At 42.2% G+C, this 20,291-nt stretch overlaps 2 protein-coding genes across 2 annotated transcripts in view; one reads left to right on the top strand and one right to left on the bottom strand.

Moving 5' to 3' along the window:
* Positions 1-403: 403 nt before the first annotated feature.
* dhrs1 (dehydrogenase/reductase (SDR family) member 1) lies at positions 404-4,750 on the bottom strand. Its single transcript, XM_018758094.2, has 9 exons — positions 4,681-4,750; positions 4,036-4,182; positions 3,238-3,381; positions 2,862-2,941; positions 2,238-2,370; positions 1,758-1,901; positions 1,600-1,669; positions 1,074-1,154; positions 404-844 (listed from the first exon to the last, which is right to left on the bottom strand). Exons 2-9 carry the CDS (start codon positions 4,177-4,179, stop codon positions 708-710), a joined length of 933 nt encoding a protein of 310 aa, XP_018613610.1. The 5' UTR covers positions 4,180-4,182; positions 4,681-4,750; the 3' UTR covers positions 404-707.
* Positions 4,751-12,464: 7,714 nt separating this feature from the next.
* Positions 12,465-20,291, top strand: part of LOC108937852 (putative leucine-rich repeat-containing protein DDB_G0290503) — a 29,478-nt gene continuing 21,651 nt past the window's right edge. The window contains exons 1-14 of the mRNA XM_018758030.2: positions 12,465-12,584; positions 13,124-13,203; positions 13,365-13,397; positions 15,080-15,101; positions 15,943-16,011; positions 16,170-16,238; positions 17,545-17,613; positions 17,732-17,812; positions 18,260-18,328; positions 18,440-18,508; positions 18,820-18,909; positions 19,347-19,436; positions 19,876-19,944; positions 20,055-20,138. Of these exons, the coding sequence (XP_018613546.1) occupies positions 12,509-12,584; positions 13,124-13,203; positions 13,365-13,397; positions 15,080-15,101; positions 15,943-16,011; positions 16,170-16,238; positions 17,545-17,613; positions 17,732-17,812; positions 18,260-18,328; positions 18,440-18,508; positions 18,820-18,909; positions 19,347-19,436; positions 19,876-19,944; positions 20,055-20,138 (970 nt within the window). The 5' untranslated portion in view covers positions 12,465-12,508. The remainder of the gene's footprint in view (positions 12,585-13,123; positions 13,204-13,364; positions 13,398-15,079; positions 15,102-15,942; positions 16,012-16,169; positions 16,239-17,544; positions 17,614-17,731; positions 17,813-18,259; positions 18,329-18,439; positions 18,509-18,819; positions 18,910-19,346; positions 19,437-19,875; positions 19,945-20,054; positions 20,139-20,291) is intronic.

The raw sequence follows: 20,291 nt of genomic DNA, 5'->3' as shown, positions 1-20,291 counted from the left end.
TTCCACTGTATATTCCACAACTAATGTATGTCAGCTACATTACAGGTGTTACAAGGCCACTGTATCTTACTCATAATTTGTCTACTTGTATTTGTAAGTCAAAAATCAAAATCCAATGCACAATGGAAAGAATCCATTTAGTTATTAGTAAAATTGGCTGTCATGTAAAATAAATTTAAATATTAGTAATGTTTAAATTTATTTTACATAACAGCCATGTACTTGTGCTTGTCTAAGTATCACAAACTTATTGTTTAAATAGCACTTCATATTTTACACTTTAAAATTTGGCATCTCCATTAAACACAAGTGGAATACGTTAGTGTTGTGCAGGTGGACAGCAAACTGGCGGTTCATAATCATATGTACATAAACAGAACATATACTGTATAATATATCCATATTTAAGACAAAATCAGCAGTTTATTAACCAATAGCATTTACTGAATATTTTCTCCAGTTCTTTTTCCTGCACCTCAGCTGCACTTCAGCTTCCACCTAACACTCAGTTCAACATTTTTAATCTTTTGTTCAAAAGAAAAGTATACATTCCATGCTGATACTTAATTTGATCCAAGTTAGAACATTAAACTTTGGTGGTTAACTTTTTCTGAGGACCCTGTAAGTACGTAAAGCTGGTTAAATATACCCCACAGAAACAATGGATTGCAAGGAATTTCCAGTCATGACGCAGCATCCTGCGTAGTTCAGAACTTGCTGTTAGCGAGGGTCAAGATGAACTTTGGCACCCTGACGAAGGAGGGAATGAGAACAGACAGCCAAGACAGGTATGGCACCTGGGACAGGAGGAACTTGAATGAGGTGTAGTCAGTTACACTGCGACCTGAGAAAAATAAAGTGAGAGCACATTTAAGAAATTCGGTATGTTCAAACATGTTTTCAATATGTCAATCTCCAATTTGAAAGAAGAACCTCCTGTTTTTTCAAAAAGATCTGTTACTTTGATACATAAATATGTAATTGTATATGAATGCATTTAAGAAGTATGAAAAACTTTTTCCCTCAGCAAACAACAGAAAATAAAAATGGTATTCTAAAATTAATTTGTATACCATCAATATCTCGAAATCCATAGCGACGTGCCAGGTGACATGTCATGAGGACCTTCCCCGTCACTGACATCAGATTCTTATCTGATAACAAAGTCAGCAAAGTTAACACACACACACACATTTTCAGAACCGCTTGTCCCATACAGGGTCACGGGGAACCGGAGCCTACCCGGTAACACAGGGCGTAAGGCCAGAGGGGGAGGGGACACACCCAGGACGGGACGCCAGTCCATCGCAAGGCACCCCAAGCGAGACTCGAACCCCAGACCCACTGGAGAGCAGGACCCGGTCCAACCCACTGCGCCACTGCACCCCCTCAGCAAAGTTAAATTAAACAGATATTCCACAAACTATAGCACAATTTGTTACGCATGTTTTGTGATTGAATTTTCACATTTAAGATAATAGCCTTTAACACCCATTTTCTTATTTCTGGATTTATCAACACAAATAAATCTGCACATGTAAATAAATTTTAAAGCACAGATACAGGCGCAATGAACACAGATGTGTGTATAAATGTCACCTTTGGCCAGTGCAACAATACATCTTCCGCTCAGTTCTGTCGTTTCTCCATTGGCAAACACTTTTCTGGACTGAATAAGGACAATCATTAACAAGATCTGTTTATGAACAACATGTTAAAGTCCAATTCGCAAAGTAGCGGTGAAAAACGTTGCGTACTGCAGGCTTGATTCCAGGGACCAGATCCTTCGTAGTGATGAACTCGGTGATGAGCTCAGTCTTCACGGCTCCTGGCCACAGACTGACAGAGACCACTCCAGTGTTTTTGAGCTCCAGCGCAGTGTCTGCAGCCAGCCTGTCACACTGAAACACAGCGTACACAATAATACACCATCAGCTCAACTCCCATATCAACCACTCAGAAAACCACAGTGTCACTGAGAAGGAACTCTTCTAGACACTATCTAAAAAGAAATCTGAGCTTGACATTTGCAGTGATGCAAACAAATACACTGCTGATGACATGTAATCCATATTCCAGCACTAAGGCCATTTTTTAGTAACCCACCTAATGCCGCAAATAGCATTTGATTTTTACTTTCATATGTTCAATCAACCTTTGGGTTAGGGTTAGAGAGTAAGTAAACCCAAGATGGGGGAAAATGTAATGGAGTGGAGGAGATGAGCTTGTGTACTTACAGCCACCTTGCCAACCCCGTACGGCACGTTGAAGAGGTACCTCAGACCCCCCAAAGAAGAAATAACCACAATAAGCCCCCGACCTTGAGGCACCATCATCCTGGCAGCGTACACTGTACAGTAGTAGTGACCCCTAGAAAATGACAAGGAAGATAATGTAACAGACTGAACAACAGCTTCCTCACTGTTTTTTTTAAAGGATCACAAACAAAAAACATTCATTCATCTCCTGAACCTACCACCGAATAACCCTTTGCGTTAATGTTGCAGGTTTGAGCCTCGGAAGAATAAGCACTCAAAGAATTCTAGTCTGACAAAAATGTGTCTAGTACTCTTTTCTGTTTTTTCTTCTTATTATTATCATCATCATCATCACTTAGCTGATACCTTTCTTCAAAAATGACATAACCAAACACTGCAAGTCATCCTGGACAAAGACGTCCACTAAATAAAAAAAAACATACATTAAAATATAATAATGTTTTGCAAGGTCATTTTCAAGGACTGAAAATATGATTAAAAGATAAAAGTACATGTGATGTACAGCAGTGTTACTGTCACTTTCACATGCTTTGTTTTCCCTTTACACCACAAGAATGTGGTCCACATGTCTTCTCTGTGTACCTGAGGCCCGTGTTGTTAATGGTATCCCACATAGAAGGGTCAACTTCCCAGAATTTTTTCCCCATGTTGTCAAATATTGTCTGTAATTCCAGACAGAGCATATCATTGTCTTTATCGCAGATATTTACATTAATTAATTTAGCAGATGCTTTTCTTCAAAATACTTCATATTCATCATCATAAGTTACAGATGTATAACACTCTAAAACTTTTTGCCTTTAATCGAGGCCAATTTTATATGCCAGGGCTTTGAACTTGTATTACAAAATTCAGATTTCTTTAAAATGCTACATACTGTATTAAATAACTAATTAGGAGCCCTAAACATAACAATTTTGCAGCCAACTGAATAGTAAATTCACTTGATCTCACTGACCTGCACTCCAGCGTACGCATTGTTGACCAGGATGTCAAGTCTACCTTTCTGCTCGCGCCCGATCCGCTCAAACAGATCTTTGATTTCGCCCTCCTTTGACGAGTCACACAATACTGGAACGCAGTCCCCACCCCTCTCTTTTACCTACCATTGGGTGAGGAGAAAAGATTCATAGGCATTTTCAGCAAATAATATTATCAGTAGGAAAGGGGAAAAATACCAGCTTATGCGGTATTGACAGCAATGCTAGCGGTGTAAATTTGAACACATTTTACATTTGACAAGTTGCTGAACACCCTGTCGCACTGACAGATGTACAATAGACCTGCCCTGATGTGTGTTTCTGTATATATTGTCCCAGTGTGACCTTTGTGTCCAAAGGCAGTAGCTCTAACCATTACACTACCACCTGTCCCACATGACAATTAAAAGTTAATTAAAGTGCATCTGACAACAGACAAAGGGCTCGATCACACATGATTATAAAAAGCAGTTAGTTTGTCCAACACCACTGTTCTGCAGGCGCAGACCACTCAAGTATCTACCTACACGGTGGGGTCTGGTAAGAAATACGAAGGTAATCAGGACACACGGTGTGACGAGAATTAGTTTTGATTTCAGGAGATTAAGCAACGTGGGTCTGGAAGAGATGTGCGTTGAGACCTTTCTAGAACTAAAACCCAAGAAACAAAGCTTAAAGGTATAAGATACATTTCAGAGATGAAACAAAGAACCCACTACACTCCACACCTGTCATCCATGGCTGCTACTTACAACCTTCTTCTCCGTCTCCCTCACCTCGGCAGCTGTTTCCTTCAATGTTTCCTCTTGGCGGCCCGTGATGTAGACAGTGGCTCCGGCCTCCGACAGCTGCAGGGCGATGCCTTTTCCGATGCCCCTTGACGCCCCAGTCACCAGACACACCCAGCCGGACAGAGCCATGATCTGCACAAGAAGAAGGACAGAGACTTGTCGTGTGAAACAGTTAAAGTTCTGGAGATCGCCCTCTATCTGTGCGACACATATTGTGGGAGTGACAATAAAGCTGACTGTCACTGTGAGTGTGACTAACCCTACGTAATAATGACGTATCAGACTCCAGCTGCCAAGTTCCAGCGACCAACCTGGATAATTATCCGAAACGTACGTAGAGCTCATAACGTATCGTAAGGACTAAATCATCGAATTCAATACGTTTTCCAGAACGAAAAGATGGTCAGTGACAGTGTCAGAGTGTGACACACGCTGCACGGTGGCGCAGCGGGAGACGCTGAGCTCACAGCTCCTTCGCTGTCACTGGTACTTCGCGTCTGCAACATTATCCACGCTTTGCTATTTACGTGTAACAGACAGAGCTAAGCATCTAAAAATGATATCTAGAAGTTACACTTAAAAGCCGTGTGGACAACCAAAGTAATGACATGGAGCAGAAAATCTCATTACCCTCCCCTTTCTGGCCACGCCGAAGAGCCCCGGATCGAAGTCCGACAGCTCTTCTGTAGCACCGAGCAGGAAGTGCCGAAAGAGCGCCGTTACGCACGAGCGTGCACGCGCGCCTAGCAACGCTGCCCGTAATGCACGTAAAAGGAACGCATCTAAAAAAAAAAATTAATTGCCATTTTCTTACATTAAAATTTACTTATTTAGCAGACGCTTTTCTCCAAGTGACTTCCAATGAACTCTATGTAGTGATATCAGCTCATATATTCACCAAGGTGGCTTACACTGCTAGATTTTTTTCTTTCTTTTACGGACCATGGATCACCAGCCGAAGGATGTCTGGTTCAATACACACTCAAACTCGACAGGAATAAATTCCTCCATTCATCAATCATTTCAGGTAATTAAAATATTTATTCAATAAACAAATTAATCCTAAAAACTGCCATGGCAATAATAAAATTTAAAATAAAACAATAAAAATCAAAAGACCAGCTGATATAAAAACCGCATGGCAGAACGTTTAAAACACTAAAACACAAGGCTTAAAACCATAATAAATAATTAAAAAGAGACTTACCCGGTAACATTCACCGCTCAAGAGAGGCGGTCCCCTGGCCTGTTGCCATACACCTTACACTCCTAAATATTATCTACACTACAAATGGGTCACTCATCCACATCAGAAGAACACACTCTCTTACTCACACACTTATAGATGAACCTGAAGGGCATGTCTTTGGGAGGAAACCAGAGCATCTAGAGGAAATCCACACAGACACGGGGAGAATATCAATATGCAAACTCCATACAGACTGAGCAGGAATCGAACCCACGTCCTCTCGTACCACCCAGGCGCTGTGAGACAATAGCACTGACTCACTGTGCCGCTGTACATGTAGCTTTCTCCAAAAGTGATGCTTGGTACTTTCTGACTTACTAGTACGTATTACATTGACAATTTCAACCAAACATAAGCAGATTCAATACCAGTTTTATTAATTAATTCACCCGGAACGTTTCTCCAAAGCATAGCATTCTACAGCACAGGGTTATGGTATTTACAATGATTTACACTACAGTGGCACTGAGCCTGAAGTGCTCTTTGTCCCACCACACTCTGCACTACCTTCACTTCAGTCATCATCTCACTTTAATGCACCCCCCTTGCATTCAAATATGTTTGCTTCTTCTTTCACTTAACTACTTATTTTTTTATTTTTCTACGTTCGGTTACTGTAAGTGTGTATGTATGTCCATATATGTGTTGTTTATGTGTATGTATTTAAATTGTATATTGTCCAGTGCTACAACCAAAGTGATTTCCCCTCTTACTAAACGTAAGATTGCTTGTTAATTAATGAATTAGTTAATTAAACATGTAAATGTAATGGCCTTAATTGCAGTACACTTTCCTGCCACAAGGTGCTGCCATCGAGCTTATTGCTGAATTGTGACCTGGTGGCTCAACTGCCACAGCCACGGGGTGAACCTCTACTCCCTTGTAGGCTTTTGTTTTCCTTTGGATAGCCCAGGGAACCTAATGTGTGTCTAGCAAGTGGTATGACCACTGCTGACATGGGGCAACCTGATGGCTTTGTTTCTATGACTTTTCATTAGTTAGGGTGGTGTGGTGTGTTTGACTTGTGGCGGCTGTGTGGTGGGTCTAGGGTTCAAGCCCTGCTTGGGGTGCCTTGCGGTGACCTGGCATCCTGTCCCGGGTGTGTCCCCTCCTCCTTCACTCTTGCGCTCTGTGTTACTCTGTTGTGTCGCTCACTGCGACCCTGCTTGGGACAAGTGTTTGTCAACATGGCATTGCATTTTTATTAGTTTTATCCTAACCCTTAAGGCCTTGATGACCTCCTCAAGTGCCTCTCCCTCGAAGCAGGCCTGTGAAGTTTTCATGACTGTGCGTTAGCTCACAAGGGTCACAAAGCATCCTTGAAAAAGTTACAGCTTTTTTCCTCCCTGTGTTCAGAATTTGCGCCATATTTTAGATGACTCCGCTTGCTGCATTTCCCCGGATCAAATCCAGGCCGTAGCTACTTTACCTAAACCAAACACCATTTAAAACGCTTTTGTTCTTGGAAATGTGTAACTACTGTCACCAGTTGATCTTTGCACACCCTCTGATGGACATCAGTAAACCCTCCTGGCGCAAACCTCTACACTGGATCGGCAAAGCAGATGCCTCTTTTGTTTCCCTAAAGCAGGAACTCGCCTCGGCTCCTTCCTTATGCCTAGCAGATTACACGAAACAGCTTGTTCTTTTCACCGCCACTACACATAACTTTGCACGGTCAGCGTTGACTCAACAGCACGGCACATCCTATAAGCCGGTTGCTTATTACATCACCAGCCTCGATCCCGTTGCAGCCGCCCTTCCCTCTTGCTTTCGTGCTGCGCTCCACACGGCCACGTGTTCATCTATCAGACCAGCCCTTCTTCAGCTATAACCTTGTTCTGTTTTTAATGGCTCTTCCTCTTTTTTCGTTCTCTTTCTGGTGCTTTAGATGCTGGTTATGCTGTATACACCCTCCATGACACACTCAAGGTCACCAGTTCACCAGATACATGCTCTACCCAGCAGGCTGAACTTTTTACACTGACCTGCTCCTGTTTTGGGGAGTGTAGTGGAGCAGTGGGTTTGGCAGGGTTCTGCTCTCTGGTGGGTCTGGGGTTCGAGTCCCGCTTGGGATGCCTTGTGACGGACTGGCGTCCCGTCCTGGGTGTGTCCCCTCCCCCTCCAGCCTTATGCCCTGTGTTGCTGGGTTTGGCTTCAGTTCGCCGTGACCCCGCATGGGACAAGCAGCTTCGGTAAGCGCATGTGTTCCTGTATTTTAGGTCTTGACCTCTCTGTCACCATTTACACTCACTCCCATTATGTCTATGGTGTTGTACACGACTTTGGGATGTTCTGGAAACAACATGGTTTCCTTGCTAGTGCTGGTACTCCTATAAAGCATCATGTGCTAGCGTAGAACCTTCTCGCTGCTCTCCTTATGCCCTCTTGCCTCATGCTTGTTAAGTGCACTGCCCATACTAACCTCTCCAATGTCCTTCCCAACTGCTACCCACACACAGTATGATGTGGTTGTTTTTCAGGAAGCTGCCGATGATTCTGAAAGGCCATGTGGGGTCATGGTGCTGTGATGGCCGTGATGGTGCTCCAGATGGCCGTGTTCTTGCTCCATCCACCCTTGTCCTTTGTTGTGCACGCATGGTGCGCAGAGTTCACCACGTGTCCAAAGGGGGGATTGACGCACGCATTTTGTTCCAGTGATATATACAGTACATTCTGCAGCGAAAGCTTTTGTAATACATGTAAGAGTTTCCAAAAGCATAATGTGGGATGATCTGAGAAGACTGCACAGACAGCATGAAATAATGCTTACTGACATTTTAATGGGTAGACCTATGTAACTTTCACACTCACCCCCATTAAAGTGAAGGAAATGGGCATTCACAAAAAGGATTATGACCTGTTTGCCTACTGCCTGGTGCTGACCCAAACTCTGGCACACTTTCACGCTCAGGTCCAAGCCACCCAACAGACTGCAGATGATGAACTGCGTCACTCTTTTTCTGCAGATTAGTTTGTCTTCATACCTTTGTTCGCTCTGTTCGTCTCCGTTCGTAAGAATGCTCTGTAGCCATGATGGGATGGTCCGTACCAAGTCCTCCTGGTGACCAGAACCGCCATGAAATGCATTGGCAGGAACTTTTGGATCCATGACATCCACTGCAAAAATGCCATGGATCCCTGCCAGACCGCACTGGTGGAAACGGGAATTAATCACAGCCGTATTGATGCTGACCCTCATTCTGTGGCCGCTAATGTTCATTCTAGCATCAATAATTCTTGATCGCACAAACCTGCATATTTATAATGACACTTGAACTACACACCGCTGTTGATCCCGCCGTTCATTTAGAGTGAACTGCGATGTTGATTATTTACATGAAGCAGGCTTACACGGTATTCGTACATTTCTGACACTAAGTAGCGGATAAGTTGATTGATATTAATAGCTGAGGTTGCTTCATATGTTCACATATTCTACACTCTGCATACTCATGGATAATGCTGTTCCCTCCGCTGTTACCCATGGCATCTTGCATTGGTTGGTGGTTAGACGTGACTCACTCGCTATCAAGAACCATGTGACTTTGGGAAAAGGGTTAAACCCAGAGATGGGCATCTGCAGGACACAGTCTCAGAGAGGAGATGATGGAGTTCCAGCTTTTTGTGGCTGAGGAGCAGGAGGGCGCAGACACTGGGGTGGAGAAGGAGCACCACTGCCCGGGGAAACCCCTTCCTCAAGGACCCACTCCTTGGAGCAGAAATACCACCAAGAAGCACACCGCTTATAAAGTCTGAAGTCCCCCTGCACCCTCTGCAGTTGTAAAAAACTATTCCCAGTATTCTCTTATGCAAATGACAACTATTTGCAGTTCATTACCCATTTCCTCCCTGGGGACAAAGTTCAGTAGCGTGGGATGCTACCCACTAAGTAACCACTGAGGCTGGAGGGTAGAGTACCGGTCAGACCCATTCATTTTCTCAGTCTGAAGGTAACTGGTTTGAAACCTTAACAAAGGAATAGGAATAGAACTTTATTTGCCATTTGTACATGTACACATGGTCCGGGCACATAGGAATTCTTGTGCGATGCTGAAAGAGTCAAACGTCTAAGCAACATGTACACAATAAATACTCTAAAACTTCAATAAATAAAACTGCAATAATACAATAAATAAAATTACTACAGTAATAGAGAAGGTAAATACTAAAAAAGGAGGAAATACTATTAAACAGAGGGGGTGTAGTGGTGTGGTGGCACAGTGGGTTGAACCACAGTCCTGCTCTCCAGTGGGTCTGGGGTTCGAGTCCCGCTTGGGGTGCCTTGTGACAGACTGGCGTCCCGTCCTGGGTGTGTCCCTTACGCTCTGTGTTACCGGGTTGGCTCCGGTTCCCTGCGACCCCGTATGGGATGAGTGGTTCTGAAAGTGTGTGTGTACTGTTAAACAAATACTTTAAGAAGGGTGGGGCAAGAATAAAAAGTACACAGTAAAATATCCTATACACAGTAAAGATTACAATAATACTGTTAATCATAATATTAATTTTAACAGGCTAATGGTTAATGTTAATAATGTTAATGCTCCAACGGTTATTGCACATGTTATTATTGCACATATTATTATTATTATTATTACCCCCGTGGAGGTTAAATATTGCACTTGCAAAGGCACTTGCCGTCAGCTATTCCAAAAAGAACACCTTGCTATGTAAATTTGATAAATACAGGTAATAAGATTATTGCAAAACCGAACACTGGAAATTAGTTTGGGGTAAGGGGTTAGCTAAAAAGTGTCTGATCCATGGTGGTGATAAATAACAAGATAGTGAACATGCTCTTGTTTAAGGGATGAAATTGTCAGCAAAGGACATTCAACAGGAACTTGCAGCGACAGTGTATTTTTATTCTAAGTCTTTTAAAGTTACTTTAAATTTTAACGTAGGACTATTTAAACAAAAAAAAAAAAATGAAATAAAAAGTCTTGCAAACAAATTATAAAGTGTTATGGAGCAGAGGAGAAATTGAAATTGGGGATTGCTGTCACATGACTGGGGGGTGCGGTGGCGCAGTGGGTTGGACCACGGTCCTGCTCTCCAGTGGGTCTGGGGTTCAAGTCCCCCTTGGGGTGCCTTGTGACGGACTGGCGTCCCGTCCTGGGTGTGTCCCCTCCCCCTCCAGCCTTACGCCCTGTGTTGCCGGGTAGGCTCCGGTTCCCCGTGACCCCATATAGGACAAGCGGTTCTGAAAATGTGTGTGTGTGTGTCACATGACTTAGAGAGCTGTCATATACACACACACACACACTGTCTGAACCGCTTGTCCCATATGGGGTCGCGGGGAGCCAGAGCCTAACCTGGCAACACAGGGCATAAGGCTGGAGGGGGAGGGAACACAACCAGGACAGGACGCCAGTCCATCGCAAGGCACCCCAAGCGGGACTCGAACCCCAGACCCACCGGAGAGCCACCGCGCCCCCCTTTCTTTATGTCTAGTTTTCCAAAATTAAGTTCTTACAGCTTGCACTGACTAAATGCTGTGCTCATTTTTCAGGCATTTAGGAATGATCCTGTGAAGTGTCAATCAGTCCCTATCACCAAGCTTGTAGTTGCGACCACTGTTCCTCTTTGCCGATTTTTTTTTTTTCCCCATGTTTGACTCACACACTGTCTGGAACCACTTGTCCAAAGCAGGGTCGCGGTGAGCCGGAGCCCAACCTGGCAGCGCAGGGCGCGGAGCTGGAGAGGGAGAGGACACACCCAGGACGAGATGCCATTCGATTCAAAGGCACCCCAAGCAGGACTCGAACCCCAGACCCACCCAAGAGTAGGACCCAGCCAAACCCGCTGTGCCACCACACCCCCCCTGTATTTGAAACGTGCTGTCATTGTTTTTGAGACTGCTCTGCTGGACACATGAAATAATTTTACAGTTTTTGTGACTGATGCACCTGCAATTCAGGCACAAACTATTTGGTCTCCTTGGAACTCTGTTAGTTTCTTATTGTTGTTTTGACAACGCTCATTCAAAGTATTGTCTTTTACAGCTGACACATAAATAAAATTTGACTTGATGGTGAGATGTCACACAGAGCTCACGCTGTGCTCATACGGTATCGGACATGACGCACAGCAGCCCCGGTACCTTATACCCCTGCAGTACCTCCAATAGCACATTTTCAGGAGCATGTTCATGTGCCTTTTCCAAGTCCACCAAACACGTGTAAATTGGATTAGCATGTTCTCATGCTCTCAAACAACCACAGCAAGAAGAGCTGGGCCACAGTTGTGCAACAAAAACAAAATCTGCATTGTTTTTCCAGAATCTAAGACTTGGTTATTAGGCAAAGCATCCTTTCCAGTACCATGGTATGAGCTTTGCCAAGGGTACCTCATGCCAAGCTTTCACAGTGTGTCACCCTGGCACTGGAACACACTCTTTCAGGTCCCCTTTCTCTCACCCACCCCAGACTGTTGTTATGAAGTAAGCCACAAAGAAAATGTTAGTGTGGATTTGACAGAGATTTTTGAACATCTACACAAAAAAATAGCATTTTCAAATTGTATTTGCACCCTTGTTGCTTTGCTACGGAGCCTTGAATGAATGAATAAGGTTGATATGGAGTCTGCAAATTTGGTTGAAGTGGCTTAAATTATCAGGAAAAATGCACTATCCTTGGACCTTGCACTTATGTAGAGTTCACTGTGATGCTGTCCCTGCCAGAGGCAGTTCCAGAACTTGCAGAGCAAACATTTTGAATTACCGTAAAGACAGAAAGGTAAACTGAGGCCTTATGGCATTTTTTATTTTTTTTTGCAAGATTTTTCTGTGTGTTTTTAATTTTTCATACTACATTGTGTAATTTAGAACTTCAGAATTGCATTGATAATTGCAATAATTACTGCCATTAATAATACCACTTTCCTGCAGCACTGTTGTAAATCCATTTATTAAAGCTATACACTTTATATGTGGTGCATTCATAAAGCAACCAATCTTACAAAAAGTGAAAAGGAAAAATTTTTTGCAGTTTAAATCTCACTTGGCAGTATGAACTGACAAAAAATGCAAGAATTTTCTATTTTTGGTATTTCTGAAATATTCCTGAACAACCCCTCCTTTGCCGAGAAGTTCATGATCTTCCCTTATTGTTTATCTCTGCTGATGCAATGATCTGAATCATTAACCACAGGAACATTTAAATATAAGTAGACCAGGGCACTTTGAATGTTCCAGTGCTCGCAGAAGCAATGGGTGGAACAGGAGCATTTCCCTTTTCCTTCATCTTCTACTCCCTCTTGCTACAGAATACTCTGTGTAGAAATGGTAAGTGTGAGATGGACAGTGCATTTCCTTTGTTCAGCTTAAGATGTGCCTTCTAATTCACCCTCTGCACCACGGTGAAAGGAAGCATTTATGACGGATCAATAGTGCATCATTTTCATTTTATCCAATACTAAAATTCCTCTTTACACTAATGCAGATGATGTTACCTTAGGAAAATGTAGAGCGTGAGATGTATTCAGTACATTATTACAGAAAGCCGAGTTGTGATTTAGAGTCACTGAAATGTAAGTGTAAAGATATTTTTTAAAACATTACGTATGCATACATATGTTAGGGAATTAAATCTAATTTTCTTGAAGTGTTTAAAATATATTGAACAGTTTTTTTTGCATATCTCGAAATGTATTCAGCGTAACGTCTTAATTAGAATATTACGTAGTTAAATCCGAATGCATTTCGCTGTAACATACCACTTGTGTCTAAAGGATTTCTACTTTTTACGGTTGCTGATGTTAACTGGTTTCCATCCATGTGATGAATGTAAGAATATTTAGATTCATGTCTTTGTTGATCTTCAGTGTTTCCTACTGATATACCGGAGTTGAAAATGCAAAACAAAAGGGAGACCATAATAGAACACAAACACGTCAACATAACGGTAAGCATGACAAAGGCCAGGAGGGCTGAACATATTTGAAAAGAAAATTTCTGCTATATATAGTGCTACTACTAGCAATAAAAAGTATTACTTATGTATTCAAGATAAAAAAATGGTATTCTTAAAACATCATATGAAGGTAAATTCTTCTACTCCTGCAGATTAATGTAGTAGAGGAAGACGGCGGCACAGAGGTGAGAGGCATTAGAGAAATTTTTTTTCACTAATTTCACTCTATTTATGTTAAAATTAAATTAATATCTAATGATAACAATATAAATGCATTACACACACACACACACACACACACACACACACACACACACACACATTTTCAGAACCGCTTAACCCATACGGGGTCGCGGAGCCTACCCGGTAACACAGGGCTGGAGGGGGACACACCCAGGACGGGACGCCAGTCCGCCACAAGGCACCCCAAGCGGGACTTGAACCCCAGACCCACCAGAGAGCAGGACTGCGGCCCAACCCACTGCACCACTGCGCCCCCGCGCCCCCCCAGAAATGCATTACAATATTATAATTATATTTTCAAGCTGCACTATTTTCTACTTAATTTCTAATTCACTTTCTTTCTGTTTTTCTTTTCTTTATTTTGCACTACCACAATATTGCAATGTTTTCATTTGCTAGCCATCTTAAAATAAAAGATTTATAGTAACTTGAAAAAAAAAACCCACAAATTTAATGCAATGAATGGCTTCACTGGCAGTCAATAAGAAATATTGCAATTAGCTGATGTTATACAGCAGCTAGTCAAACACCGGGCCTTGAGTAACAGGGCTAATGGGACGGCCGTCGATGGCTGTGCACCTCTTCTTAAGTCATATATGGTGTAAGTCGAGGACTATTTGTAAACAAACCTCTCAGACTGTCCACCAGTTTTTACTCGCAATATGATTCTGCAGGTCTTTAAACATGTGGATACAGAGAGCGAAATATCCGTATAACCCCGGATTGCGTCATTTAAAAATTACCAGTTAAATTTACAGGAAGACCAATTTGTCTGAAAAAGTTTCATTTTTATACTTTTATAAATGTTTTGCCATAGCTCCTTAAACACAGTGTAATGTGAAAGCCTGAGATTTGCTGTAACGGTTGATATGATAATGACGCTGTCGATGTGCAGTACAGTACTACCAATACTGTAATTGTCTTCATTAGTAAGTATGTTGTAGAAGCCTAGAGCGCATTATTCAATTGTTAATTTTTCATCTCTTTCCGAGATTTTCCGGAATTCTGTGGTCAGTAATTTCAAACATTGTACTAATCCCAATTGTGCGGAAAAATATAAGAAGAAAAACAGAAATGAGACCATGAAATACATTAGAAAAAAACACCAGTGATAATTCAATGTCCATCAATTTCTGGAAATGATACAAATCACAGATATGTAATTATTCACTCTGCAAAACTTTTCTCAGTCATCACTGCAGTTTAATTTACAAAAATTTCAAATCAGTGTTTTAAGTTTCTTTAAATTTTGCAATAGTGAATAAATTCTAATATATCTGCAGTTTTTTCTCAGATTAAAACAATTTAGTATAATTTAGTAAACAGTATAATTTGAGTGGCCACAGAGTCACTGTACATGAGTTTGTGCTTTTCATTGGAGGGGAGCGTACAGATCATTTTTATTAAAGTTTACACATTGTATTTTCTCTGAGATGAATGTCGCTTTGGAGAAAAGCATCTGCTAAATGAATAAATGTAAATCTTATTAGCATGCATAGGGTTTTTGTGGCCACTGTATGTTACTATAAAATTTAGATAATATTTTATCTTGTTTTATACACATTAGGACCTTCTAGACTGTTTTATGGGATGTTAACACGTTTTTGTCTTTATTTACATTCAGACGTTTGTGGAAAACTGCCAAGGTAAACACATCTCAGATCATACTTTAAAAATATATCATCGATAAGATCATAACACACACACACACACTTTCTGAACCACTTGTCCCAAACGGGGTCGCGGGGAACCGGAGCCTACCCGGTAACACAGGGCATAAGGCCAGAGGGGGAGGGGACATAGCCAGGGCAGGACACCAGTCCATCGCAAGGCACCCCAAGCAGGACTCAAACCCCAGACCCCCTAGAGAGCAAGCCTGTGGTCCAACCCACTGCGCCACCGCAAGATCATAACAACAAAAGTAATTTCGGGGTCACATTATAATCTGGACTTTATGACATTTTCAGTGCTTTTTTCAAATGATACTGTTTATACATATGAATTTGCCATGTCAGGGATAGCAGATAGCATAGATAAGTCACACTGCACTTCATAGTATAGCTGCAGTACCCGTGAGTAAGGTATTTAACATTAATTACACAAGCTAAACACACAATACACATTACACAATCTCTGTAAATGTGACAAGTAAAAGTTACTGTGAAAAAACTGTGCTATTGTAAAACACACTGGCTGAAACTGCTCATCCCAAGCGGGGTTGCAGCAAACCAGAGCCTAACCTGGCAACACAGGGCGTAAGGCTAGAGGGGGAGGGGACACACTCAGGACGGGACGCCAGTCCATTGCAAGGCACCCCAAGCAGGACTCGAACCCCAGACCCACCAGAGAGCAGGACCCAGCCAAACCCGCTGTGCCATCGCACCCCCCTTTATTGAAAAACATTGATTAAAAAATAAAATGATAAACAAACACTAATTAAGCTGTACTTTGAACTGTCAGTTGCAATGTGGGTCTATTTTCTCTCAGAGGTGCAGAAGAAACTGGACCAGAAGATCAATGAACTGGATGAAAAGACCAACGTTAACTCTGAACTGGGTGAGTTTGTTCGCCATGAAGTTTAAGAACACAGCTGACCTGTCCTTGTCCATGTCCATGGAAAAGGCACAATTCCACTGGTGACGTTTTCATGGAATTTTTTTCGGTCATTCAAATTGTGGTCCATCCTGAGTTCATCATTTTTCTCTTTGGCTCAGCTCTGAGGGTGGCCTTGTTACAGGCCGAGTTGCAGAAGGCCCAGAGAGAGGGCGGAGGACATCCAAATGGTCAGAAATGGTGAACGTCTCTCCCCATTTCCCCGCTGCACCCACACACGGGTCACAAACATTTAGTTTTATTCGAGAAACGAATCGTTCCTCAGGTCAACTCTGTCACATGAAACCTCCTCCGCTCAAATCGCACTTCAGTAATGGAGACCTATTTTAAAAATGAGTGTCTTCTCGTGCAAGTAAAGATTTACTTTCAGGAAATGTAGCTGTTTTACATTCACATTTACATTTCTTCACTTAGCAGACGCTTTTGTCCAAAGCGACGTACATCTCAGCGAAAATACAATTTGTGCATCTCATTAAGAGAAAGAGACATAGCTGCAGACGTGTGATTCTTAAGTAAATCTCGTTTGTTCCTTTCCACTTGATGCACCGATGCTCGTCGCTCGAGCAGGTGCATAAAACGCAGGATAGATGAATCCTGATCACCTCCTACAATTTTTTTTATAATAAGATACACAAAAAAATCACATACAATGTCGGAGTAGCGGCTGTATAAAGGCTTATAAAGGTTTTAATATTGTCACTTTGGAGTAAACACAGCAACAGCTTGTGTGTAGCTAATACACATACAAGTGGAAGCTGTAGATTCAACCCCTTGCTTAACGGTCCCAGAAATATATTTGGTGCAACCTTGGGTAATACTGGCCTGCAGCTCCCCCGCCAAATCCACACTGCTCTGAAGCCTTTCCAGCACCTCCCACATACTACAGAACCAAGTAAACATCTGTAAATTGCAGCTTCAGAGATCACAGGTTCCGCTGGTTGGTATCCCACCTCTTTGAAATGATGTGTGACCAGTTAGTGGTAGGACCAACCAACATTAACAACTGCTTGTCCCGAGCAAGAGCCTTACCCAACATCACAGGGGGAAGGGACACACCCTGGACAGGACACCAGTCTGTCGCAAGACACCCCAAGCAGGGCTCGAACCCCAGACCTACCACACAGCGGACACTAGTCAAACCCAGCGCACCACCATGCCCCTCTACTCACCCTACTCTACTGTGTATTACTGAAAAATCTAAGCAGAGGCTGCAGAGAATGAGCAAATTAGGCACATTTCCAGTAACTGAACACATTGAAAAACAGTTAGTGTAAAGAGTCTTCCCCGCTTTACGAGAGTTGCGTGTTCCCGGAATGCTTCATGAGGTGAGTCCTCAGACCTCAGAGATATAATTACTGTTAGCTTCGATGATAGATTTTTTTTTTTGCGTTGATGACCCTCACGATGGGCATCCATTTTTTGTTAAAATATCAGCAAAGCCCAGTAAGTGGAGCCCGATGTGTGTGTGTCTTACAGTGTTAAAAAAGCAGCTGCAGGAGACCATACTTCAACTGGAAAGAAAGAATGCCGTCAACGCCGACCTGGGTGGGTAGCGCAGCCTTCTGGGTCCTGGGACCGCCGACGCCAGTCCTGGCTGGAGAAGTGCATGCTGCCCCAGTTTGTGTAGTCCTGTACAGTAGTAACATTTCCTTCTGTCCTTTAGCTGCAAGAGTCGATAATCTGCAAAACCTCATATTAGAGCTGCAGAAATGGGCTACAGACAGAGCCTCTGCCCAAGTTATTGGTATGTAGAGTCATTGATTTTGTCTTTTGCATTGTGGCAGTAGAGCCCTCATTCACGTCTATATTGACAAATACATATATGCAGACAAATGACAAAACGCTTTTGAGCCGAGAGCAGTTTGTCATTTTTCACTTTTTATGAAGTCCCAGCTTCTGCTTTTGCAAAGAGCCCGAAAACGCATTCTGTAGAGTTCCGAGGTCATTTTGGGAGGTTGTGTGGCGAAGGTGGCCACGCAGGGTGGACAAAAGCAGACAGCGTAGTTGAAAACAAAAGTTTTCATTAACAAGAGAAACTTGTCCGATTCAAACAGGGTAAATGAAGGTAAAGAACCTTCCTCACATGTTTTTGCAGGTACATCTGTGAATTATGTGCACTGAGATGACAAAACGGTTCTATAAAAACTCAATAACTTCTAAAACATTTCGCCGTCATATTTTCTACACATAGTACTTCAAACTGAACTGCAGAACAAGATTACTGAGCTGAAAGAGAAGTCCAATGACAACAGTAAACTATGTGAGTAAAGTGTCTGCACTGCTTGCGTAAGATGTGGTAAATTAAAAAGCAAAGTACTGTGTTGCAGTCACGTAACATGCACAAGTTCAATGTTTTCTTTGGTTGCTTCAGATCTGCAGATACTTACACTGCAAAAACAAATGAAAGAACTGGAGTCTGGATCTTCAGCCCAGATCAGTGGTACGGAGCCTTGAGCATCTTGCACCTGCATACACTTAATAAGTTCCACACACATCCTCAGTGCTCTGTGCACATTTTCTAGATGAAATCAGAAATGATGACCCTTTGTTTCACGAACACAACCATTTTCCAACATGGCATGTATTACAGCAAGGAATCTTAATGTGGTTAATAAATACATACATACATACATACAAATGCTTTTCACAGGTCATGGTATGAAGCACAGACAGTGACGCTGACCTGTTTTTGCCTTTTTAAAATGCCTCAAAGCTGCGTTGGAATTTACATGGCTGATGTGTGTTTTACAGATTTGCAGGATCAGCTGCAACGGACAGCTGAGCAGTTGAGGATCAAGAAGAGGCAGCTTGAAGTGAAGACTGGTTTAAACTATAGACTGGGTTAGTTCAGAAAGCCCTACAAAGTCCCCCAGATATATTTCATCTGTGGTCATTGTTGACAGTCCAGCTTCTGCTCTAAATGCGTACAGTAATATTGTTTACTGCCTCATATCCGTGAATATATCACTTTTGTACAAAGGATTTCATGTAAAAGTCAATGACACTGAATAATCGCCCAGGTTGGCTTTGGTAATACAAATGTGTGCATATCTTTACAGTCACACGTTACATCTGTGTGCACATTCACGCTAGCAACAATGTACGTTGTGTTTTGATTAATAAAACACATGTATGTTCACTCCTCTCATGTAAACATACATGGATCATACATAGATCCAGGTCTTTGTCTCACTAGACTCTTTCTCAGTGGGACTACAGGACAGAACAGCTTTAGGTTGACCTCAGTTCATCCATAGCTTGACCTTTGTCCCATGTAGTCCAACAGATCCTGGACCTACAGAATAGCATTTGGGAGCTACAGAAAGGCTACTCCGACAAAACTACTTTGAGCAAAATGCAAATGGCTGGTGAGTATCGTATATTTTGTCATTAATCATGTACAGTATGTTTACATTTACATCTACACTTATTAAGATGCTTTTCTCCAAAGCGACACACATTTCCAAGAACAATATGACAATAGACACAAGGCGATATGACAATATAACAGTAGACACTTATTGTACGTTTCACTACTTGGGAAAATATATTTTACATTTACATTTTATTTATTTAGAGATACTTTTTTCCAGAGCAACTTCCAATGAACTCTATATAGTGTTATGACCCCACACACCTTATTCACCAAGGTGTCTTACACTGCTAGATACGCTATTTACACCGGGTCACTCATCCATACATCAGTGGAACACACTCTCTCTAGTTTAGCAATGAATGAGGTTGTTTAGATAGATAAGTTGTAGACTACATAAGAATGTTGATAAAGTGTATTTTGTTGACTTTCAGAGTTGCTGAAGCAACTGGAGGAGAAGATTAACCAACTTGAAGACGCACCGGATGATGACTCTAAACTGGGTGAGTCAGTCCGGTGGTTCCTGGCACTGAGAACAGAGAGCAGGGCACGAGTGGAGACTTACTTTACAGGGTTATGTGTCACAGCAACAAGATATTCTTTTTCTTTTCAGTTCTGAAGATATTTTCACTGGAGAGTAGGATCCGAGAGCTACAGTTGAAGCTTGTCAACGAGACGATCCCAGACCTCATCGCTGGTGAGTACTGCTACATTTTGAGGAGACTTCATTCTTCAGATGGAAATGAACAAGACATGAGAAATACTATGGATCAAAAATCAATCAGAACAAAATCCTTGTAGTGTGCTGCACCCTGTGCCAATAACTTGTACGATATTAATAAAAATGGTT

This window comes from Scleropages formosus, chromosome 1, assembly GCF_900964775.1.
Source record: "Scleropages formosus chromosome 1, fSclFor1.1, whole genome shotgun sequence".
NCBI lineage: Eukaryota > Metazoa > Chordata > Actinopteri > Osteoglossiformes > Osteoglossidae > Scleropages > Scleropages formosus.
This window is presented reverse-complemented; position numbering and strand designations above follow the sequence as displayed.